Genomic DNA, 26,548 nt, shown 5'->3' on the forward strand with positions numbered 1-26,548 from the left:
ACGCCCGAACCACCACACACACTAACTATACAAATAGTCAAACATAATAAATAAATTACAGAATTACACAAACTAGCAATCTGGATCATCGTCTGAGGTGCACACTAGTTGTATATTTAACTTATGATTGTTGAATTACAACGGTTATAATTTCTAAATGCATCTTGACCATTGATCAATGCATTGTGTGTCAAAACCTCCCATTCCCACGTCACTAGATAATAAATGAGGAAAGGAATCCAATGAAAGTTGGCAGTTGCCATTTAGCACTATATTTTAGTGTATCCAAACCAACACTTGAGAAACGATTATAATCTCAACTAGATTATTGGTTTAATTCTCCTTTGATTTCTCTCTCTACATTTTTTATTTTTACAACCTTTCTCCTAATAACCACCCCAAATTGTTAATGGCTAAGGATAATTAAAGGTGGGCAACGGGTCGTGCTGTGCCACAGTGGTGGGCGTGTTGTGCCGTGTCGTGCCTAAATTTAACACACTCCAGCCCACGGCACGGCCCATGTGCATGGCGGGTCGTGCCGTACCGAACTGCGGGCCAAACCGTGCCAATTTTTTATATATATAATAAATATAAATAAAAAAACGATATATATATTTTTTTTTAGTACAATTTAATTTTATATAAATGATGTTATTAATTTATGTTTATGTCAATATTAATATATTTTGTTTTGAACAACTTTATTTTAATCAAGGTTATATAAATTGTTTATCTAATTATGTTTAAGTTTATATAAATAATTTTATTAATTTAGCAAAAAAACAACAATACATATAATTAATAAAAAAAAAAAAAAAAAGTGTCGTGTCCGGCCGTGCCGGCGTGCCGACCCACGGGTTGGCCACTGTGCCTCGTGCCGTGCTAATTCCCAGATTTGTGTTCACGGCACGGCCCACGACCGCCATGCCGTGCTGGAATCGTGCCAACACGGCCCGTGCCCATCTTTAAGAATACTCTTAGATTCGTACTCCGTAATAATGTATTTTTATCAACATAAAAATTTTAAATGTTTTGCTGTACAAAATTAGAAATATTAATGTTTTAAGATACTAAGATGTATCTTAAAAAAAAAAAAAAAAAAAAATTAGGGATAGAAATAGTAGTATTACTATGAGACAATTATGTAGAGTAAGACAAATTTTGATACATGGTGTTATTGGTGGAAATAAAATGAAACGTAATAAAATGGCTTGGATAGGTTTCCTTGTACCAGTTAGTAATCATCACATTTCACACTCTGAAAACAAAGATTCTACAAGACTATAACAATAGTCACCACAGGTCTACAAGTATAAAAGTGTGTAAAAGAGTTTCTATACACGAAGTATACAAAAAGGGTTGTCATTTCACAGCTACAGCAAATCAGTAAGAGCTTTGTACAAGTGACTCTAGGCTTTTGACCTACTTCTAGTCTCCATGCGATTTAGCCACTTCTTTCTGTACCTCCAAGCGACTTGAATCGTTGTTGCAGCTTGGCATCTATAGTACGGGGATTCATACCTGAAAATAAGAAGGCGTTATGCTAAACTCATGCTAATAACCAAGGCAGCATTAATTCCTGACTTTCGTTGTGTGTGTGGATGGGGAGAAAGTAGGAAGCCTTAAGGAGCAGTAATTTCTAGAAATGAAACCAAACGATGAAAACACACAATGACAAACTCGAAAGGGAGGTCATCACACCAAATTCTTCTACTATTATAATTCTATGGCACACTAGACAACTCACCAAGATACCAACAGGCAAAATAGCATCAATCACAAGATAATAACTACACCAACCCTCTTCCTGCGAACTACTCGCATCACACTTAAAACAACAACTCTCAACAATCACATCCCACTTGAGCAAAATATCATCAATCACAAGATAACAACTACTATAAAGCTCTTATCCATGGTAATTTGCCTTTTCCAGCTAATTTTTGGGTCCCAAGAGATGGGGAATTGCCATAAAGTGTCCACACTCACTTCCGAGCTAGAATCCCATAATGGAAAAAAGAAAATTCTCTTCACAGCTCTAAATTGGAACTTTACCCATTCGAGATGAAGAAAAGCTGTGCCTAGCAAGAAGGTATAATAATAATTAAATTAACACCTGGGCAAACAGAAAGCTCGATCCTACAAACCTGAGAATTTGCTGCAAAGCAGTAGTTGGGATGTTTTAAATGTCAAGTGTTTACTGGAAGTATAAAATCTAAAAACTTTTCACTCAAACAGGTACCTATATAGAACACCCAAACCTGAGTCTTGGTAACACAGAAACCGATTTTGCAAGTAACATATTGTTCCAAAAAGGACCACTTTAGGTAGGGTAGTAGGGCCTTTGTGCTCAAAGACTAATACTTTCTCCTTTAATTTTCTTTTAGGGCGTGCTTTCTCTTCTCCTCAGCAATGAAACTGCATCTCCAATTTGTAAACAAAAATTTGGACATTGTCTTCATTGTCAACCTCACCTAATCACTAAACGGCATTATTATCCTCAAAAATTTATGATATTAATTTAGCATGTGAACATTTGGTCCCAGCTCTTTGTTATGCCCAAATTTCAAAAGGAGGTGGAGTCTTGCTGCATAATGTTTCTCGGGATGAATAGCAATGAAGCTCCTAAGAAAAGCTTCAGTCTCTTTGAACACAGTTAGTATGCCTTTACTGCACAAAGTTTATATACGAAGAATCTCTATCTTTGAGAGAATGAATCCACTGTTATTATGAGAAGAGATCTACAGTCTACTGAAGGAAACTTGCAAGTCCTAGATGATGAGAATGATTTTGGGTTGTCTATCCAATATTGATGATATTGGTGGTCGGACCTGTCAACAAGCTGGCTAGGGATCTTTATTAAGTATCTCTATCCTGCTGAACAGGAGTAGTTATCTTAAGTAACCTGGAAGAGGCTTATGTGCGATAACAAAAGCTAGTCCAAAGAGTTTATTAATCCAATGGCCTGTTCAAAACAACTGCTACTACTGACAGACTCTTGCAGTGCAATAACGTAGCTTGTGATTACACTTGTTCTCTTTGTGGGGCACTTATTTTTTTTTGGCAAAATCTTGTCATGCTGGTATTTGGCATCGGGTGTTATCTCTACCTAAATTTGCTAGACCAATTCAAAGTTTTTCTGAAGTTGCTATAGCAACCAAAGCCTGCAGAAAATAAATTGTTCTTTCTCAGATTGTTTTTTCTGAAACTATAAACTTTAGAGTGCTTTTTCAGATGGTGTGGTCTGGTGCTGAGTTTATTGGCTGCTGATTATAGTCTAGCTTTGATTTTTTCTTCATTTAGTATATGCCTTAGAGAAGCTTTTGTTCAGTTTTGACCTGAGCACATGTAAAGCTTCTTCCCCACCTTTATTCTACACAAGTGAGGGGGAGAGAATTTAAATAAAAATAATTTTGTTGTACAAAATACAGACATGTTATTCTAAAAAGAGCTCATGGACTTCAAGTTGACATGATAAGGGAATATATGCCTCAGAGCAATTATTTCGTACTTAATTAGCATTTCTCACATAAATATTTAAAACTAACATACCCAGGCATTGAACATATTTTGTAACAAAGCCAACTTTGCTAATTACGTACTCATCAAGAAAAAAGTATTGATGTAAACAAACCTTATAGCTCCCTGGATTCTTGGATTTCGCAAGATTCTTGGAAACAAACTTGTGACTTCTTCAAGATCCCGAACTCTGAGTATAAAAGCTTCAACATTTGTTAAACATCTTGCAGTCCTGTTGCTCCTTAACCACTGTCCATATATCCTACCTTTCTTGCCATCTAAAACAAAATTCAATTGACATACAGATTATCAGTAGGTTCAAAAAAGGAAAGAAAAAAAAAAAAAAAAAAAACTTATGGTGATTTTATCACCACATAGAGCAAGAGTTAAAATGTGAGACATTTGTAAATATTTCTTCAAGTGCATTGAGTACTAAAAGTCAAAAGCAATAAAGCCCGAGAACCAGAATAAATACAGTTCGGTAGCATTGAAATATGTTTAAAAGTAGGTGGAACAAAGTGAGTAACATTAGAAAAGAAAATGAGTAGTCACACACCAATTGATGTTGAAGATTATAGTGTAAAATACACAATACTCAAGACCTCCCCCTCCCCCCCCCCCCCCCAACAACCCCCTCCCCCCAGACACAACCAAAAAAAAAAGTCTCCACAAACTATTCTTCCTACTTATTGTGGACCTACCCTGCCAAGGAATATGAATGAAGTAGTGTATGTGCTTACTTGTTCTTACTTTTTTTAATAAGGGGAAAAAAAAAAAAAAAAAAAAAAAAAAAAAAAAACTAGTCCTACAAAGTGAGCCAAATTGGGGTAAGATTAGTCTTTCATTAACAACAATAAGGAATAAAGAAGTGCAAAAAAATTTCAAGTAACAACCCAAAACGAAAAAGTGGGAAGATATTTATGGAACAGAGGGAGTATGATGTATCGTTCCCATCGGTAAATACAACTTCATACCAGATTCGAAGTTTACAAACTAAGGATATCAAAAGAAAGGTAAGAAGATATTTCCACAATCGGGCAGGGGGAATTAAAGTAACTATGATGTCAGATATGGTAAGACAACATACTATACCAATCACCAACAAAAGAGTAAAGGTAGACCTCTATTATCTGAAGAATGCTCAAGGCACCACGTAAGAAGCTCTTCACCGCACACATCTCCTTCAGACAAGGGAACAACAATGCCATCCTCTCCAATGCTTTCCATTTTACCTCGTACAATGAATACCATCTTGTCTATAATACCTCCTTGATATAAAATTTTGCTGTCCTTGATGTATGTCTTTTGTTTAAGCCTCTCGTAAACAGCATCTAAAATAGGCTCCTTCTCATCCACCAATTTAAAAATTCGAACCTGCAGACAAATTTTTGATACAGTAGATTGTGTAAGATCTTGTTTTGTTCTACTTAAGTGAAGATAAATCAAGATTATGAATACTGATGTAAATTTCATTTGAGAAAAGGAACAAGATTTACTAATGAAATGATACTACATAAACTCTGGATATTACAAGATTTACTACTTAAGTGACAAATTGGGATAAACCTCAAAAAAATACTCACATACCAATATATTCCATGGCTGTACTGATAGACTTGGGAGTGTTTAAAATCTCTACTATTCCATACCATTACATTAGTGCCTAAACATTGCTCTAGGTCAAAGAAGATGCCAAAATTGTGTAGCCTTATTTTCACTATGACCTGGTTGCATACATAGTCCATGTAAGATATATATAGGCATAATCCTTTTGGTTATTTTTATCCTAATTTTTGCTAAATGTATTTGATTATTTCACCAAATAAGGATAAGAAGAAAAAATAAAATAAAAGAGGATGATTTTATAAAGGACCTAAACCCAAAATCCTAAGTTTTTTTGACCCACTTTGCATAAAATTTCAAAATGGCTGCAATTAGATATAAACAATAGTCATCTTACAGGTACAACATTAGAGAGGTTGTTATCGCTTATCTAACCCAGATCCACTTACGTGACTTATCCCTTCAACTAAATAATAAGTAAACAACAAACTACAGAGAATTTCATGTAGTCCACAGTAATCCAAAGTTGAAAACTTTCTTTACAAACAAGACATATGTGCTTCATTAGCACATCCAACATCAAACTAGGTTCTATACGTTACCTTGAAAGTTTGCAATTCTTAGATGCAAGTATTTACGTGAGGAAGTAATTATATAAAAGACATGTTAACACAAGTGTGTCTAGTTTTAGGACACTGTCCCTTACCTAGAGCAGTCGATTCAAGTAATCGGGTCGGGTTTGAGATGGGTCAATGTGGGTCGGGTCAACTAGGGTCAGGTGAATATCATTTCCTTTGCGGGTCGGGTTCGGTTGGGTTGATGTGGGTCGGGTCATATTGAATCATACATCCTATCGGGTTTGGGTTGAGATCAGATTGGGTTAATAACAGATCGGGTTGAATTTGGGTCAGATTAACAACAGGTCGGGTTAAATTCGGGTTTCATTAGGTTATAACGGGTTATAGTCATTCTCGGGTTCAAGTCATCTTAAAGTTGGGTTATGTCTGGTCGGGTCTCGAAAACCTAGGTTAACTCGTGTCTCGAGTTGGTTTTAGGTTGGTTCAAACACGTCAGGTCATGATCGGGTTCAATTTAAATAGAAATATTCTAACACTTTACTATTGAACTTCTCATGGTAACTCGTTGGCACAAGCACATATCGGACACAAATTGTCATTAAATTTATATAATATTATCTTATATTCTTATTTGCACAACAAACATCATATTCTTAGTCGGTAACTATATAACTATATATGAATAAGGTGGTCATGATAAATTTGAGGTGATTTGAAATCAGGTTAGGTCAATAACAGGTTAAGTGTGAGTTTGAGATGGGCCAGAAACATGTCGATTTGAATTTGGTCGGGTCAATAACAAGTCAAGTTGAATTTAGGTTAGGTTAGTTACACGTCGGATTAAATTCAGGGTTTAACGGGTTAAAATAGGTTTGGGGCAAACACAGTTCAAGTTAGGTTTGATTTAGGTTAATAATTTACAGGTTATATTCACGTTGGGTCATCTCTAAGTCGGATCATGATCGGGTTCGGGTCTCAAATACTCGGTTAACTCTGGTCTAGGGTGTGTTTCAGGTGGGGTCATATTAGATTCGGGTCATCATTTTCTCGGGTTTAAACAAGTTGGGTCATAATCGGGCACGTGTAAATTCTTCGGCTCGAGTCAGCTTTTGACAACTCTATCCCTACCTCCCCATGTCTTCTATACAAATTCCAAGTTTCCAACGGATATTTACGTGTACAATAACCTTAGTTTTAAAAGGCGCAAGACACACCAAGGCGCAAATGGTCCTTGCAGCCTAGGCGCAAGGCGCAAGGCAAAGGCGCACGCCTTTTGTAAGCAAGGCGCATGTATTTATATATTTATTTCAAATTATCTTTTACTTTAATTGTACTTAATGACAATTAAAAAGATTCATAATAAATTACATAATGATATACGTAAAACTAAGGTCGTCTAAATTTGAAAAAATGTCCATCATTCTTCAATTATAGCTTAAATCTTAGTTATTTACCTTGACCGTAAGTGACTGAGCCTCCCTAGCTAAAGCCAAATTCCCATGGAGCGAGGCGCGCTCGCGCGCTTCTTAGAAACCAAGACTATAACTCGTATCCTTGTGTGAGTAACATAGGGTCTAAAGAGCTAATAGTGCCTTATCATTTTCAAATCTTGCACATAAAAACTTGAAGTGTTGCTTTAGACAGTGAAGAATTTGGAGGAAATGGAGGGATTAGAAAAATTGTAATACATCCACTTCATAACCCTACTATTTCTCTCTTTTGTTTATGATTTACAACGCTTCGATCATGCACTCAAGAGCATGATGCATATCATGCACCCAAAAGATCACAATTCAAAGTTAAAGAATATTACGGAAGCAAGATGAGCAATTTGCACTCGCGTGTAGCACCTAAATTGCATGTGATTTGGATTACAAATACATGAGATCAATCAAAACTTTGAAGGTGGACCCTTCTTTACCCATCCCTTTAGTATGCTCCAGAGTTGCTAGACGAGAAGGTAAGTAATAAAAGATAAGAAGGGTTACGTATTTAGAAAATATGTTGATACCTCCGAATAATGCCCTGTCTCTCTCTCTCTATTCCCCTCCCTCCCTCCCCCCCCCCCTCCCCTCTCTCTCTTTCTCTCTCCATTTCTTTATAAGTTAAAGATGTAAAACAAAAGAATAGGGGTTACTTGAATAAACTTTCTTTCTCTCTCTCCATTTCTTTATAAGTTAACAAATGTAAACAAAAGAATAGGGTTATTTGAATGAACAAATGTATTAGTTTTTAAATAAATTGATATTACTCAATGAAGCACGGAAACTCTTAACTTTAGCCACGTATCGTTTCCAAAACGTTTCCGAAACCTCTTACGTTTCGAAACCCGTTTCGAAACGGCTCATGGAGTTTCCTTGTTTTGTGAAGCGTCTCGCATAATTTAATAGTTCGAAAACCTGTGGGAAACTTAATTAAGGATATAAATAAGCGTTTCCCCTTTAATGGAAAGCAATTAAACCCTTATATTCACAAATTACGAGCCGTCAACCAGCATAGTTATTTGAGTTGTTTCTATAATTGTCATTTCCATGCTTTGAAGATCCATGTTTGCTGCCATCACCGCCTAGCTAGAACAAAGTCGATCTAACTACCACCGAACGATTTCACTAATTTGATGTTTTTCTTGTATTTAATTTGGAAAAAAAGGAGTTCTTGCAATTTACAGAACGAGGTATCAGTTTGTTTTTATTTTTTTGCTAGTTTATTTGGTATTTTATTCTGATTAAATGTATTTATTTATGTATTTTTAATGTGTCCCCGTTTCCCATAATTTTAAAATTTCCGTTTCCCCGATTCCCCGTTTCACCGTCTCCGTTTCCGTTTTCCGTTTCCGTGCAACATAGATATTACTCATATAATGAATTTGGGTTACTTTTACGGACAAAATGGGGTACTTTTATGAATAAATTGGGTTTCTCACACGAATCAGCATGGTATAAAAATGCGGCCATTACGTTGTGAACTGATCGATTTGTAACATATTTTGAATTTACCGATCCGATATTTACCGTTTTAGCACGACATTTTTCAAAAGGCTGAGATTTTGGCCGATACAGCCGATACGAAATTAATCTTGTCCGCATGGAACGTTATTGACTTAAAATACAGTTAATTTCTAGAAGAATTACTCATTTTGTAGATAAAAAAAAAACAAGGAGAAACTCCATTGAAACTGATGAGTTTCTTAGATTAAAACCAAAGAGAGAGAGAGAGAGTAAATAGTAGGTCAGCTGTAACAAGGTATCACATGTAAGTTGAAGTAATGGGTTTGGTAGGCTGTATTTATTTATTTAATTAATATTTTATTTTATTATAGAGTAATATAAGTTGGTTGACAATAATGGGCCAATGGTCACTTGCTATGATAGGTGGCCTTTTATTTTTTAAATTGTTGTGAATGAATAAACAAAAAACAAACAATCTTAAGACTATTAGGAGTAATACGGACTTATGGTTTTGGTTTAAAGGTCATAAAGTACGGAGTATAATAATTTACTATAAAACCCGTATAAAATAAATTAAAATCCTAGATTATAACATTTGGATTAATAAATTTTAAATAAAATTCTACCGCCACAACCACGACCCGGTCCACGATCAACACATCAATACAGTTACCGTGATACCACAACCGTTCCCGCAATTGCAACTGAGACCACATTTTTATACTATGCGAATGTGTACAAATTATTTTTATAAATTAATGTGGCCACACCGTGTGATGGGCACCACACAAGATATACCATTATCTCAAACTGATTAGAATAAAATAAAATAAATAGATGCTCTTTGAAAAAAATAGTAGGAAAGTTGAGAAACATGAGAAATTCTACACTTCCTACCTTTATAAGATCTATTCCATCAACAGTAACATATCTTACCTTTTCAACAAACTTAAAGAGGTGGCGTCTTATTTCTCTTTGAACATCTTCCGGAAGATTTTCCATCAACATCTCCTCATTTACACCCCTAGTGGCAGCCCAATTGTAACGTTCTGCTTCTATGATTTTTCTGCAGTAAAGAAATCCTGAATTAGTTGACTGCAGGTAGCACAACCAACCTTTTATTGTGTGTCAGTACTAGCAATTTGATAATAATATCAGTGCATATATATCATCGACATTCTCCATATTTCTCCTTTCTTCTACACCATCCAAACATCTAGTAAAAATTATAAAATGTCCATAAGCTCGAAGTGATTGTAAATTTTTGACTTGTAAAAAGCAAGGTTGTTGGATCACATGCCAGGATGGACATACATGTTTAACATACAATACATTTTGTTTGTTTGTGTCAAGTACATCTTTTCCATGAAATATTTATTCCCGTTTTAGCATATTCGATCAAAATGTTTTTTTGGTTTCTCTATACAAAAAGATCGAAAGAGAGGAAATGGTGTTTAAAGAGATGCAACCAATCGTGACCATTGACTTAACAGGCAATTGCACAGCTACGAAAGCTGAACTTCAGTAGGCAACTAAGGTCTTGAAAATTTTCTTTGTATTTTCTTTTTCCCCTATAGGCGGATTGAATTGATTTGTATATATCTTTTTTTTTTTTTTTTTTTGACAAAATTTGTGTATATCTTGAGATTCAGTTTAGGTATTAGGGAATTTTTTCCTGAAATCCACTACTCGCATCTATAAATTCCTATAGTAGTAATTGTTACTTAGCCTCTTCCATCTACTAGTAATGATCATAAATACCGGTTTTAATTTTTTGTTGCATATTCATGAATCATGATAATTTATTTCAATTACAGGTAAAATTTATTGGGTGGATAAAAAATTGCATGACCAAAAAGAGAACTTAATTTATTGGATTGTGGATTCATTGTATATGACACTTGAAATTAGTATTATAAATGTTATATGCGTTTTATTGAAATAATTATGCCTTAAGTAAATCTTTATAAAAAAATAAATTGAAAAAAAAACCATTAAATTTTTTGCTATCTTGATAATATGAATAGTTCTTACTGGTTCACCTGTTAAGCTGTTAACTACCTAACAACCACCAAATTGACAGAAACTTCGTAAAATTAACAGTGTGGTGGTAACCCATAGAATAGACTATATCGAAAACTTACTTTTAACTGAATATTACCCATAAAAATACCCTATAATTTACTTTTAATCTTTGATAGCCAAGTACTCCATATGAAACATTCAGTTTCACCCTTTAATATTACCCATAAAACACCCTATAATACCTATGAGATAAAGACATTCGACATAAGCTCAAAAATCTTCTCCAGCAACCTAAGTAATGTAATTTTTTTTTGACAGTAGTCATATTGCGGAGAGATAGTACAAACCTTGACAAGCTTCTTCCACAAGAAAAGTTTACTCTTTTCTATCTCTTCAAAGTTCAAACGTCAAGTTATGAGTAAAGTAAGAATACCTTCTTAAGTTCTGAGGCAAACGGCGATGGCTCATCCACTGCTCAACATCACGCCTTCTTAGTGACATCTCCAACCTTCTGTAAGAAGAATTACATAAAAGGTAAACTAAAGTAAAATTGGAATCACCAGTCATGTTTTAAGCATCACTTGAAAGATAAATCTAGATCAAAGTAGCTATTACTGTCTTTTCTAAGCTCCAAAGGACCCCAATTCCCTAATGTTCTCATCATATTCATGGCTGTGGTTGAAATGTAAGTCGAGTGACAGTGTAGTATTGAGCTCAGCAATATTTCAGGGGACTGCATGAAATATGAGAAAGGAATCTAGGTCACAACAGAAATTACTATGCAACAACAGATATGTGCAACTCAATTTAATATAACTTTCCATAGGGATTGACCGGTTCAACAATAAGCATTGCTGCAGGAAAAAGTTTGCCAATTTGCATCATTATAAACAGTTGCATCCTAAGCATGTATAGACGTATATTACATGTCTATGACCATCTTACAACATTCAAAGGGCCAAACCGAAAACATCCATGTGCATAAACAAAATATATATATAGATATATATATATATATATATATATATATATATATATATATATATATATATATATATATATATCAAAAGAAAGAACAGTAGTAGGAGCCAAGGGAATATTGTAAGCTTACCTACGGCCAAGAGACTGTAAGAAGTTCTGCATATTTCCAATCAGTAAAGCGAAGAGTAGTAAACCAAGCCCAATAATAGCCATGGTAAAAAGAACCTCCCAAACAAAGTAGCTTGGTTCAAGATTCCCAGCCAGAGTACTGATTTGCTGCATAACCCCACATGCTAATCAATTTCAGCCTTTGATAATGTTGTGAGTGTTGACTTTCCAATAGCAGCATAATCATATTGTAGAGAATCAAGCTAACGAAAGTACAGTAGGAATCTGAGTTCATAACTCCATTCTCTTATTGTGCCAAAGTAATTATATAGAGCATATTAGAAACTCACAGAAAAAACTTTAAATAGAATGCGGAAGTACTTGTTAAAAACAAAAATACATAGTTCATTTGACATAAGCTTCAAAGTTATGCATTCCACAAAATGGAAAAAAACGTGTACCTAGCCCCCCTAGGTCAGTGGAACTTCTAACGAAACCTCCTACAACTAATAAACAGAGTTAGCCAGTTTGCAAAAAAATTTAAATCTAATTCCATTCAAAGGTATATGCATGCATGCATAACTGCCTTCATGACAAATATATGAGTGTATGTATGTATGAATGCATGCATGCATGCATGGTTATAGTATATATACACAGGTTGTATGTGTATACAGAATATCACTGAAGGAAGATATGACAATGAGAGAATTCAAACACGTAATCAAGCATGACACCTTTAGAGGTAATGTTGGCACTAGGCAAGAAGAAAAGAGCTAATAGACATAAGGTGACAAAAAAATTATGTGTTCACTAGCCTTCCACAACAAACGTTCATTGGTCTCTACAGAAATCATTACAGCATGCAAATATTACACACCAAACCATTAAACATACATCTTCGCATTTAGCTTAAGATGAGTAAAGATTATTCCCACCAATCAAGTTTAATTTATTTAGTTTCACTGGGGAAATAATAGCCTTTGTCATCTTTTGACAATACCTGGTGAGGGCATGAGAAAGAGAGAGAGTAGAGGAGAGGAGATGAATAATAATGGAGCATGAACATAAACAAACATGTCTTATGGCTAACAATTGATGCAACGATAGGATGATGGTGAAGATGTGCATCAAGGATTATTGGGACCAAACTAGTTGAGGACCAATCCACAGTTCACCGGCAGTTTGATACTAATCCAATTTATACCTTCAAGTTTTTAGCAGCAGAGATAATGCAAAAGAAAATTTAAAAATATAAAACAAAATAAATAAATAAATAACAATATATATATATACATATTAAATAAGAAAAAAAAAAAGGAACATCGGAATTCAGGATGCCTATAATGTTCATGGTTCCATTATTCTCATTAATAAATGAAAAAAAAGCAGTGAATCACACACTTTGTGAGAATTACATACCTGGAATCCCCAGAACAAGGAATATATATATCTGCTCACAACTTTGCGATATGTAAGGTTCACTGCTTTTGCATAGATCCCATAATCAAAAGAACCATCTGAGCTGACAAAACAATCAAGAGCATTTGTATTATTGGTCCAGTTAGGCCACTCTGAATTCCATGCATGCTGCTTTGGATTTGAATATCCACAATCAATGAACTTCATACATGATGAACTATTTCCAGTACGGTGACAAGCATCTCGCAGGCATTGATTCACTCTCTGTAACAAGGGAAGAAGAAAAGTAGTTGGAATTTGTCAATACTCAATACATTAACCAATTAATTAATCTATACCTAATGTACAAAAATTCAAACCCAAAATTATGTGCCATGCGCTCATGAATTCCCACGTGTTTCTTTATAATTTTGCGAAAAAAAAATTAAAGGGGTAAATGGGTAATGAAGATCATTAATAGATGTTCCAACTTTTTTTTTCCTCATAATTCATACTCTTCCCACTTCCCTTCCTTTTCTCCTTCTCTTACTATGTTATAGTCTTTCTCCATCTCTTCCTTCTATTAATATAAGTCAAGAATTGAGTGGTCACGAGAATAGTTAAACAAAAGCTATGATAACAGAAAATTGGTTTATCTCTATTTTCATAAACCAACTCTGCATGTGCATGTCACTTAGTGCCATTCACTACCAGTCTCAAGCTCAGATGAAGGAGGAGAAAAAGGATATAAAATAAACTTTCCAATTACTTTTCCAAGCTAGGTTGATCCTCCTGCTGATCTAGGTTACTAGAAAAGGACTCCCAGTAAGTTTTGAACATGCATAGCAACCCCTTAATCTCAGTAGAAAATGACAAGGATTCAAGCTTTTGGCTGTCAAATCAGCAAATTTGGGGATTGACTTTCTATTTCGAATACATTTACCTTCCAATTAGAATTTCAGATCTGATTTCAAGGGGTAAGCATACAAATCCTCTTCAGTTAATTCATTCTCTGCTTAATGTAGTGTTTGGAGTTTTATAGTTTCCTTGTGTTAGATTCAGTTGTTATCCGCAGTTTTCTTGGCAATCTTGTATCTTGCTAGAGGAGATCTATTGGTTGAGGTTGTTGGTTGTAGTTGCATGACCATTCCTCAAGGTTGGATGTTTCTTCGATATGCTCAGCTTTGGCAATAATTGGGATTTAAGGAAATGTCCAATCCCTGTTGAGCATGGGTTTGTCTGTATTAACTCCAAATCTAGGTGTTTAAAAGTTGGTGGTTTCTTGTGAAGAATAACTCACGTGTCATGGTTCTTCGAGGTCATGGTTCTGAAGTTAGAAGTGCCTCAGTTGGTACTAAGTACTTCAGGACGATAAATGATAAAAAAAGTGAAAAGTGGGAGCCAGTATTTACAAGGTCCTCTAGCTAAGCAATACTTATCAACATTTGTTTTAAAGGAGGACTGGTTCTGTGGTCAATGATTGAGTTCCCTTGATATTAATCGGATTAGTGAAAGAACGAACATACCCAGCTTAGGTTGGCAATGATGAATTAAATCATTGCTTTAAAAATTGTCTTTTTGAAGGAGACTCCTCAAATGAAATGTTTTAGGATTATTTCTCTAACGAAGTTGAGTCCCATCCTCAACCCAAGAGAGACCACAAGTACTAGTTCAAGAGGGTATTAAGTCACATTTATGTGACTCAAATTGTTTAAAGCCAAGAATCCCAAGTGATTAAACTTTCATAAGGTTCATGGAATTGCTCATTTTGTGAGCATCAAGTCTTGCCCACAAGGTTATCGCAATCAGACCATGGTGTTTGTTTCCTTTCATTACCTCCATTAATAGTCTCATCCCGTAGGTATACAAGGATTCCAGGTCAAATCTCCTACTCTCCAAGTTTTTACTCGCAACGTTTCACGTTTGCCAAGCATAATTTAAACCCTTAATTTTGCAAAAATTCATATTGTGAAAATATAAATTGAGACTAATATTACAAGATCTCATATGACTAGATTTTGCAACAGATAAATCAATAAAGCTGGTCAAATGATAAAATGTGAAAAGTGCAGTTTCCAAACATTGCAAGTAGATGAGAATGGAGGAAGTAGTTGTTGAGTGTTTGGAAAAGCAATGGTGGGGATAGTGTTTAGTGGTGGAGGTAGCTTCTATCAAATGCTAATATCATTAGCTTTTAAATGATAAAGTAGTAGCTAATATTCTTTCTACAATATAGGAACAAAAATATCTAACAGCACAACATCTAATTTACCAAACACTCATGCTTATATTATCTACCTTCTCAGCTAACATATCTTCTTGTTGACGGTTAACAATTATTCCCACAGCTAACACAACTACTACAACCACTTACAGCTACCCCTACAGCTATGTTTTGCAAACAGGGCCTAATATAACTCTAGCTTTGTATTAACTTTCCTCTATTATTCAAAGTACTTATCATGACTTCAAGAGCTTAGATAGGAGACATTCATTCAAAAAAAAACTAGAGAAGAGACACGCAATAAATGGTATAAAATTAAATATGCTAGGGCTAACAATCCTCACTAACCTGTAAACCGAAAAGATACCAACATGAGCCCACCACATGTCCAGATAAAACAAACGTGAGCAGATTAATCACAAAATTTTCCCATGCTGACTCAAATACGAAGCCAATGGGTGATTGTCCAACTAACAAAGGTAGAAACCTATACAATCTTGGTATATACTGAACAAGAATTGCAAAACGGAGGAGATTCTTGGCATAATTTGCACCAGATGAACCCAAGTATGTAGGCAATATAAACAATATTATAATCTGCAAGGAAGGTAAAACAATAAACTAGTCAAAACAAGACGTTGGAAAATCACCAAACAAAGAGCGAGTATCTCTAATTTGTGTACTTCCACATGAATTAAATGAAAATACAAGATATATTCCACGTGTTTGCATATACATGAACACATGTATATTAATACTCAGCGCCCTCTACTGATTCCTAATATACATGAACTATATATTAAATCTTTAGTACAGTAATCCCTATGTGATTTGGACATAGTCACATTATCTATCATTCTAGGAAACACAATCTTTATAATCGTGGATAACCTTCCAATAAATTATTGATTTTATTTTCTGCTTATGTGATGCAAAAGTCACTCTTTTAAAATAAATTCAGGAAAGCAGGTATAGAAGATTGTGTATAGCATGTGGATAATGTAAAAAATAATAATAATTTGGCAAATTGTCAAAAATTCACACTTTAACACAAGATAATACAAAGTACAAACAATCTATTTTTCCTAAAATGTAACTGTGCTAATGCATGGGATAAACGAGAAAGCTATATAGTTTCTCCATGTACATGTAGCAAATATATCAAACTTGCAAGGGAACAAATATTGGAAGTTAAAGGAATTTATAATTTATTTATTTTTCTTAAAAAACAAAAAAAAAAATTAGAACACAAAAATTGAAGATTAAGATGGTAAAATGTATTGGGAAAATGACATTCTTATTGTTATACAAGACGTATTTATGATTATCATCAAAGATAATATTGTTTAATAAAATTTATTAAATTGAACAGCAAATGAGAAGAAAAGAGATCATGGGATATTTGTAAAATTAATTAAAATAGATATATACATAAAATTAGAATAAAAATAAGGGATAAGAATTCATAGGTATGACACGTGGCATATTAACATGTAAAATTCTCTTTTTAAAAATATTATTCCCTCCATCTTATAATAACTAAACACGTTTGCCTATTCATATATTAACTTTCACTATAATTTCTTACTAAGCAGTTAATACAAATTTCATTGTGAAATACTGTTTTTGGATATTTTAATAAAGTTTTATAATAAACTTTTTTATAACTTTACTCATATTTAATTATATATATTGGTCAAACCAGAGCATTGGCATGTGTACTAAATTTAACTATGTCAATTATTTTGAGATAAAGGGAATAGTATAGATGTGGAAGTTCATTAACTTTTCAATTTTATCGTTAATAAGCTAGGAAGTCCAATTGCTAACCAATGCATCACTCAATACATAGTAGTATACTACACATATGGACAAAGGGAATGATATCCACTAAAATGTTCATTCGGTGCAGTCATTTACATGAAAATTATTGTCTCAATTTGTTTTCAATCTTCATATCAAAGTTTTCGATATTTTTATCCTAGACTTTAAGTTAAGAGGAACATATATAAAATTCGTTTATCAAGAAAACTTTAGGTAGGCAAATGATCATTCTTCACTACATGTTTTGCTCTCATCCTGTGTAATTTAGCTATTTCAAATTTCATAGTTAGAAAGAATGTGATTCCTTTCTCACACTTGCTCTTTAAAAAGCTTGCTAACAATTTGTAAATTTTGGATTCCTACTATATTAATGGCTTTTATTAAAAAAAAAAAAAAAAAAAAAAGGGGGCAGTGAGTCCAAGCAATAGAAGTAACCAACAGCAACATGCAACAAGATTCCTGTTACTTTAGTCAATGTAGGCAAGACAAGTTAATCATGCCTTTAGAATGGCATGGCTTACAGATAGCTTTGAAGCCGCTTGCATATGCTATACAATGACTCATGGAGTCATGAAGTGCTTGATGGGATCCAGAGTGACCAAAGCACCAAGGTCTTAGATCGTGCACAAGCATTTGATGCCTAAGCATGAGTTTCTAGGATGGATCATGCATCTGCATAGGAGATCGATGCAAGCTATTTAATATAGCTAACAATATGAATGAGTGATGCACTTATAATATGATGAGCTTAATAGAGTAAGCCCTAAATTAAAGGCCTTTTTAAGATCATATTAGGTCTAGATATGCACTGCAATCAACCGGATTGAACCACAACCTCAGGCTATTCGTGTCTATGGAAGAAGGAAGAGACAGCAAGGCAACATTGGGGGACAAGGTCTGTAACAGGGCAGCTAGGAGAATCAACAAAGAGAGTGAGGCCAAAAGTTATTAATGAAGCACTTTGGAGAGTGGTAGCTGATGTTCTGTTTTCTGAAGGCCACCATGGCAGAACAAGACAAGAGTCTTTACTATTAGGGTACATGGATATGGATGAATGCTTGGTAGAAAAAGAAGTAGCAATGAAACAGTAGTATGCAAGAGATTTGTGAGAATGGCTGTAGAGTAGAAGTAGCTTTAATCTTCCTGAAGAGTTATAGCCTTAAGCTATATTCCTTGTAACCGTTAGTTTCAAATAGCCATTAATCAAATATCCAAGCTTTCATCTACTTACATCCTAGTTCTAGAATATTAATCTCTGAAATTCCTAGTCTATAGCACGCACTTATACTATCAATGATCTTGATAGAGTAGGCCCTAAAATTAAGTGAGAAACACACACATTTCTGAAAAGAACAAGTTACACAATCACGTGTCATATAACTAGCCTTCTTCTTAACAAAGAGGCACATAATCATGTACCATGAGTCACATGACTGTGTAGTCTCCAACATCATTTTTTTTTTGGTGTTAGAGAGCCACAAGGGCGGGGGTGAGAATCGGGAGGATATAGAGAGGAAGATATTCTAGAGCTTTGCACATTATGATATCCTTTCACCGGTATTATTGGGGAAAAGAATGCTAGTAAATTACAAGGGTAAAGTTATTTTGGCATTACTGTGTCAACATCACTGCACACTAAATTTTACTTCCTCTACTCTTATGATATCCATTCAGAACAAATACTTCTTGTTCTTAAAATACAATGCAATAAGCACCGAAAAAAAAAAAAATACACAGCATGATTCCACAATGATTCTCCAGAAAATTAAATAAAATTAAAAAAAAGGACAGTATCCGTATAGTAAGCAATCCGTGTTACATATTTCTAGTACAAGGAAGACTAATTTCATTTTTTACTCAGCAAGGCCAAAGCACACTGCTTAGTTGTAATTAACCACATTAGCATGCAAGGAGAGGGGGGAGGGGGGGGGGGGAACCTTACTTGAGGAATGGGCAACGCGGCAAAAAAGTCAATAAAAAAATATCCAGTCACATAATGACGGGCAATTTTGCTTGGCTGATCAACTAAGACTCCAGTACCAACCACCATAGATTCAGGAGCAACATAAGCCAACCGAAACTGTCATTAAACTACAGCAAGTCAGAATTTCAATATGGGAAGATCAATAGATTAAACAATAAACAAAACACCCAGTAATGTAGCTAGAATTGATTTAAAAAATATATATTTATATAAAAAAAGGACACCAAGCCTATCACATTCTTTTAAGTAAACGCACCCCTTTTTCAAGTTATTTGTAATTATTATGGATTCTTCACAGTGATGGCGGAATCAAAGGCTTTGCTCCCTAAACAAAGTTCCAAGTCCCAATACTATGCTTTTCAAGTTGTGCTTTTCTTCAGCTTAATTGTTTGGACATTTCAACCATCATGATAGTGATCCTGTAAAGTTGTCAGTGGCAGAATTCTGGCTTGTGGATAATTTTGCTAATTGGAATTCATTAGGGTCATACTCACAAACATGAACACCTCCCAAAATTCATGTTGAAAATGCCACATGAGGAAACATATTCTTAAAGAATGATAAAATAATGATATGGAGAACACTCAATGCAATACATGTAGTTCCATTTTACTAAAAATATTAAAGTATAAACCATGGGCTACTATAGTAATATATTATCTACTAGCAAATAAAAAGGACATAGAAATTGTTGACTATTTATTGACTTATACTGAGCATGAACATGTTTTCACCAAGTCACATCCCATGATAAACAACCGCAAACAAAATATGTTGACAATTTTGCAAGAATCTATTATATGATAACCTAAAGCAGCAAATGTTGATGATTCACATTACAATAATCTTAATCATTTATGACTTCTTAAGTATGAGAAATTGAATTATTTACCTGAAGAATGATATGTAATATGTAAATGAAGTCTGTAAGACTTCTGAAAACTACCAATGTGGTTGACACAGCCTTTTCCATGACTATGCACTTTGAATCCTATAAAAGAGAAGAATTATACCAATTATAGAAGTGCAGCATTATCAAAATCCCAAAATAGGACGAATAAACTTTTCCTTAAGACACGGTCCAATATAACTGGTATGTTGAATCAGTTGAGGTTTTACATCTCCAATAAGAAAGTAGTGCAGCAAGGAAAAAATAAGAATAAAATCACATATTTGTGAGTTGAAGAGAAAGTAGCATGCATTATGGACAAATCCAGCCTACATAGATTAACTAGGAAATCCATAGCCATCTTAACCCACAATGAAGCTAAAACCGTCACATTATCCCATGGAAAATCAAACAGGACGGTAATATCCTATCATCTATGCCAAACCACCAAAAGATTGCTGTCAGTGCATTTTGATAAAGAAACTTATTTGCCCTACCAAAACCCACAATTTAGAATTGTAACTCTCCCTTGAAGACGAAACACAAGATAACCTCTCTTTAATATTCACTTTTAAATTAATATTGTGATATTGCTAGGAAAGCTTACTTAATTCTTAGGATAACTCCCCAAAACATTCACCAGAATCACCACATACACATACAAAAGCATTCTAGATAACAATCATGACATACTTTGAAAAGCTCACAGAAAAAGACAAGGAAAAAAAAAATAATACTCTGCATGCACAACTCCATAAGCTTCCTTCACCTCGCACAGTCCATCCCCCCTACCTTCCCTTATGCTACAGAATCCCTTGCTCAATCAAACCCTCTTGTTTCCATTAGTAACCTGAATTTTTTCTACTTTGTATAATCCCACCAAGCAACTTATCCTCATAAAAGCCAAAATCCCATGTTCTTCCAATTAAGAATAAGCACTTGCAAATTGTATATGCAATGAACATCCGCCACTCATCCCAACTGGCTGAGTGCTAATAGAGAATTTTGATTTCATTGGAGACATATCATTATCATAACAGCCATGTGAAACCTCATTCTGCTAGAGATGTAAAACAGGCACCTTACTCATTTTGTGCACACCTTGTTGTATGTAGCAGCCATGCTTGTGCATGAAATTGAAAGTATACACTTTGATAGACATGAGATATGGAGATGGAGAAAGGAGTTGAAAGAACAAAGGGTAAAGGAAGAGAGTTACCTTTAGTACCGCTAGCACAAAGAAAAACAATGGATCAATGAAAATCGAAACAAGGCAAGAGATGACAAAAAACTTGTTCCACTTCTGTATGATTCGGGCATGAGGATTCATGACTCCAGGGAGATATGAGTACAGAAAAGAACACAATCTCTTTGCCCATCCTTTGGCATCTCCATAGAGTGCATTATGAAACTGCAAATTAAAAAATATTAAAAAAATTAAAAAAAAAAAAAATAATAACTTACAGATTGAAAGAAAAATTGATAAAGAAGTCCTGATGTTTATAGGGAGATCATAAGCTAAATCATGCATATTTGCAAGTACAGTATAAATGATAACATAACTAACCAAAAAAAAAAAAAAAAAAAAAAAAGCTGGGAACTTTTCCTCAACCTATGAGAAATCACTACATTACATAAAGCTAAATGTAGACAAAGGAGGACGTGCAATTGAAGTGAAATTCAATGTCTAACAACACGCAGCCTTTCTTGTTTCGATTCCATTTCAGCAGGATGAAATCAGATATTTCACTTAATATGGAAAAATGTACTAGTAAAGGAATTTATGGAAAAAAAAATGGCTAAACTTCGCTTTTAATTTAATAGTGCAAATGAAAGACACGTCTGCATGCCTTTAAAATAAACTAGGAAGTAGCAAGGCTGTTCTAACAACATGTGCAAAAGAATATTGCCCCAAAAAAATTTACAGCAAGTAGATAAATAAATATTTACATACAAGCTTCCAGCTATCATTGTCAACATTAGCATCCTACTCATTAACTAAAAACCATGTCTACTCTTATTCATCTTAGGGAGATAAAATATGTTAACAGGCAGTTATAGAGCACTTAACTTACTACATATATTTGACAAACATGTACCAGTCACATTGTTAACAGCCAGTATATAAAGCACATAACTGATGAAGCAAGATGTCATATAGCACTAGTATTAAGATCTCAAAACTTATGCAACTATTTATTTTTATAGTAATCTGTAGAAATAAGAATTATACATTAATATCAACTAGAGAATACAAAATATGAAGACAAACTGCTCTCAAACAGAAACTACGGAAAAATACAAAACTAAGCCACTCATATAGGTAAGGCAATTGACAGATTGAATTTGAGACAGTCTGACAATTAGAACACTTACATGTCACATCTACACAAATAGAAAAAGCATATTGTCCACATATTGAAACTGGAGGAAAGAAATTGAAATTATTAACATCCACAATTAACATATCTACATGATGTACACAGTCAAACAAATTGGTAAATCACTGTTGCAGATATTTGGATAATAATGGACTAATCAAAATCGCTCCTTAGGGCACGCTTGGATTGAGAGAGATGTATTACTAAGGTAATAAAAGTCAAACTAAGCAAAATGAAAGTGAATATAAGGAAGGAAAAGATAGTGATTAAGGAAAATTATGTAGTGATGGACCATTTTGGGGTATGAAGTGCTCATTTTGGGGTAATAGTTACACTAGGAGGAGGGTGGGTAGCTATTACCCTCAATATTAAGTAATAATTCCTCCATCTCTCTATTTTCCTCTTGGCACAACCACTTTATTTTATTTGTAAACACATTGGCTCCTACAAGAACACCTCTAATTACTTATGTTTTTTTCAAGTTTGACTTTTATTAACTCCTTAATATATTACCCCCAATCCAAGCAAGGCCTTAAAGTATTTGCATTTCCACTAATTGTGAAGTAACAGAACAATGTTGCATAACAGATTAAAATTGCTAAGTACACCTCTGTTGTTACAATGGTAAGGATACATATATTTGACCCCCACCCCACTTTGAATAAGATCTTCTTTAAAGGTATTTGGATAACATTATCATTGATTTTGAAGCTACCTATATGGCTCCTAGGATATAGTAGCACCCCAACGAGCAACAATCAACCACTAGAACACTGAAGTAATGAAGAAAGGGAAAGAACCAAGATGAGAACAATGAAAATGGGTGCAATGAGCCCAAAAATAAGTAAAGCAAGAAGCAGATTAGATGCATAAAATATTCCATGTTCATCTAGAGCTAGAATAGTATCACAAAATAGAGAAGCCATTCAAAATGATGCATTTCGAGAATACATGAGAAATCACCTTTGTATCAAATATATCAGAAGTCCTCCTAAATTTTCCCTGCGGAAGCCTGTAATTGTAATATGAGGGACAAGTTGTACAGTAAGGGTCATTGCACATTCCCAGTTGACCAGATCTCAATAGATGTTCGTTTTTCTCAGGGTAACTATCATGAACCTGTTCATTCTTGATTATTCCATTATTCACAGGATACTTGTGATTCAACTGCAATTTTTTATCAGTAGATTCAGATTTGTCATCATAAGAATTTTCTGCCTTACTTCTAACATACAAAGGACCACTCATCTGTACAAATGAAGTTCTTTCACTTCTTAAAGGACCAGTATGTCCTAAAAAATTACTTTCCCGCCAAGACTCTGAAGAGCTCATACGAGCAGACATAGATGCACTTCGAGCCCGTGATGTAAAATTATAGAATGAAGAATCTTCTGGATCATCGGAAATTAGTCGAGGGTTAACAGACAACATTGACACCTCATCCCTTTCATTTTCATTAGCATCCATATCAATGCTCCCGAACCTGCCAAATTTTAACAAAGAACGGTGCCACATGTAAGTCATAGTCCCTCAATTACAATAGCAAGTACAGAAATTCACAATTCTACTAGAGTTGTAGAAAATTATAACTTGTTGGTGCTATGGCAGTTATTGTCCCTAAATGAACACCACCTTATTAGAAATTAAAATTGGGTGTGTGGCTGGGGGATAGACATAAAATCATATCATATATGAAGAAAGCATAGCCAGGTTGTCTCAGTGAAGACTATAGACTAACCAAAAATTGAGTACACAAGCAAATTAATCCAATGTTTTCTTTGAGAATTTTGTGACAGTTAACTTAGCCGTTTAAGAAAGATTTTTTTTAAACACATAAAAATAAGGAATAGAACCAAAACTGGTATGGTTATCTCCTAACAGTAAAGGATGTTGAGGTAGTTAAAAGCAGCTAGACACCTGGATCTATTCGGCCTCAGATCTCATCCAGGCCGCATTGTCACAGTGTCGCTGTGATATTGGTATCTGACTAATCTGAGTGACCCACCGCTTCTCTAATTGGGACAAACATGGGGCAGGAGTTGTTAAGCCAATATCAGTAAACATTATTCTGGCTATTGCCTACATGGCAACTCATCAGAAAATATCATTTCTAGTTTCGGACTAGGGCATCAGACCACATCTTTTAATTATGTGATGCCAATGTTCCACCTGTAAGCATAGTTGTGCACAGCTATGTGTGGCATTGTGGGAGTGAGTTTTCCAACCATTTTAGCTCACAAAGGTAGAGAAGTAATTCAGGGACATAATGTTTCCAGACTTTCAGTTCCAGACTCTAGGCAAGTCATTACATATGCATCAAGTCTATTATGGGTCGACTCAAATCAATTGCAGATTGGACTCCGGTCTTAGATTATTGGTATCAGTTTCTGATACTCATCAGGTCATAACCAACTCCTATGTCATAATTCGTAACCAGGTTGGGTGCAGGTCAATTACAGAAGTTTCACAGGTCGGGTCAAAAACTGACATCTCCATCACAAACGGAGTACCTTTGTGACACGGTGAAGACGTAAAAACTTACCTAAAAAAAGTTAATTACTCGTACCACTTTACAGTAATCATTATCATCACAAACTTATTATTAGAGCTGAGCAAAAATTAGGATACCCTGATCCGGAACATGTTAGGAACCGCAGGTTCCGAATCCGAAACCTGTACAAGAGGTTCCGGTTCCGAGTAGCAAAATAGGGAACCTATTGTAATAGGTTCCAGTTCATGTTCTCAATTTTTTGGAACCGGAACGTGTAGGGTACCTTGTAATCTAATAATAGTATCACTTAAATTCAAATTTTACACCAATTTTATACTATTTTTTTAATTAATAAATATCAAAATTACAATTATAAATATAAATATATGCATTACAAATTTTCAATAATTACTATTGGTTTGTTTTGTTTGCGAGTTATAAACATTATATTAGTAACCATCTAGTTTTTTACACAAAAATCTGCAAAAAAAAATATTAAATATATTACAAGACAGGGTACCCTAAATTGGAACCAAAACCTATAGGTTCCGGTTCCCAATTTCGAGGACATGTTCAACAGGTTTAGGTTTAGGTTTCGGTTCCGGTTCCCAAGCAACAGGTTCCGGTTCCGATTCCAAGAATTTTAACGGGTACCTTGTTATGCTTATTACTCACCAACAAGGTCTTGGTCTAATGGTTAAGATTGAGGGAATGTTTAAACTTTAAATCCCCACCCTCGTTTGTAATGGTCTCGTGGCTCATTCGCAATATTAAAAAAAAAAAAAAAATGAGGTGTCTATAATTTTGAAGCACAAAAGCCCAAGAATGGTCGGGAATCTGAAATTCCGCCGGAATTGGTGACATGGCAAGAAACTTACAACAGAAGCTAACATTCTTTAAATTTTATTAATCAGAGCCAAAAAAAAATAATAATAATACTCATAATAATAATAAAATAAGAAAAACAATTACGAAAATTTAGGGCGATATTAATAATTTGGATTTTTTAATGGAGACAAAATCAATACAATTACTGCAAATTGAAGAAGTCATCTGCAAGAAATAAGCAAATAAAAAAACAGAAACAACCACCAACAATAACGACAACCTAACTTCAGAAATCTTTAATTATTACATTCAACTAATTCTTCATAGCATAATTCTTCAGATTAATTAACAAAGGCAAATTCAAAAACACTACAAAAATTCAACTCAAAATTGACAACATAATGCAGAAATCAAACATTAAAGATGAAATTAAGAAAAATAAGAGGAATTCGAGTAGAAGACCTGGAGAATTCAGCTGTTATGAAATGAAATTGAGTAGCGTCTTCTGTAACACAGTATCAACTGTATTGTGAGTTTGGTGGGTATTAAGAGAAGAAAGGAGAAGGTAATTGATGTCTTAATTGAGAATTTTAAAAAAGAAAAAATAAAGTATGAGAGTGTGACAACTTTAATAGTTTAATAGACTGGGTTTGACTTAAGGCTGACTATTCTATGCGTCAATTTTAACTGCCGTGGTAATCCAAATGTTGTGGATGTAAAAGCATCATTATTGGTGAACACAAAAAAATGGTTCATGGGTCACTATCACCATTTCTCTCTCATCCATATCAACCCAACAAACCA

At 34.4% G+C, this 26,548-nt stretch overlaps 1 protein-coding gene across 2 annotated transcripts; it reads right to left on the minus strand.

Annotated features, from left to right (window-relative positions):
- Positions 1 to 1,110: 1,110 nt before the first annotated feature.
- LOC110713251 (probable cyclic nucleotide-gated ion channel 20, chloroplastic) lies at positions 1,111 to 26,515 on the minus strand. Of its 2 annotated transcripts, XM_021891709.1 has the most exons (14): positions 26,207 to 26,515; positions 23,389 to 23,908; positions 21,264 to 21,455; positions 20,048 to 20,146; positions 19,114 to 19,251; positions 15,696 to 15,944; positions 13,354 to 13,408; positions 13,145 to 13,242; positions 11,745 to 11,890; positions 11,067 to 11,144; positions 9,545 to 9,674; positions 4,641 to 4,893; positions 3,635 to 3,797; positions 1,111 to 1,521 (listed from the first exon to the last, which is right to left on the minus strand). In XM_021891709.1, exons 2-14 carry the CDS (start codon positions 23,890 to 23,892, stop codon positions 1,410 to 1,412), a joined length of 2,217 nt encoding a protein of 738 aa, XP_021747401.1. In that variant the 5' UTR covers positions 23,893 to 23,908; positions 26,207 to 26,515; the 3' UTR covers positions 1,111 to 1,409. The 2 variants fall into 2 exon arrangements, with proteins under 2 accessions (XP_021747401.1, XP_021747400.1); XM_021891708.1 differs by having other exon boundaries at positions 13,145 to 13,408.
- Between the last annotated feature and the right edge of the window lie 33 nt (positions 26,516 to 26,548).

This window comes from Chenopodium quinoa, unplaced genomic scaffold, assembly GCF_001683475.1.
Source record: "Chenopodium quinoa cultivar QQ74 unplaced genomic scaffold, ASM168347v1, whole genome shotgun sequence".
Classification (NCBI taxonomy): Eukaryota; Viridiplantae; Streptophyta; class Magnoliopsida; order Caryophyllales; family Amaranthaceae; genus Chenopodium; species Chenopodium quinoa.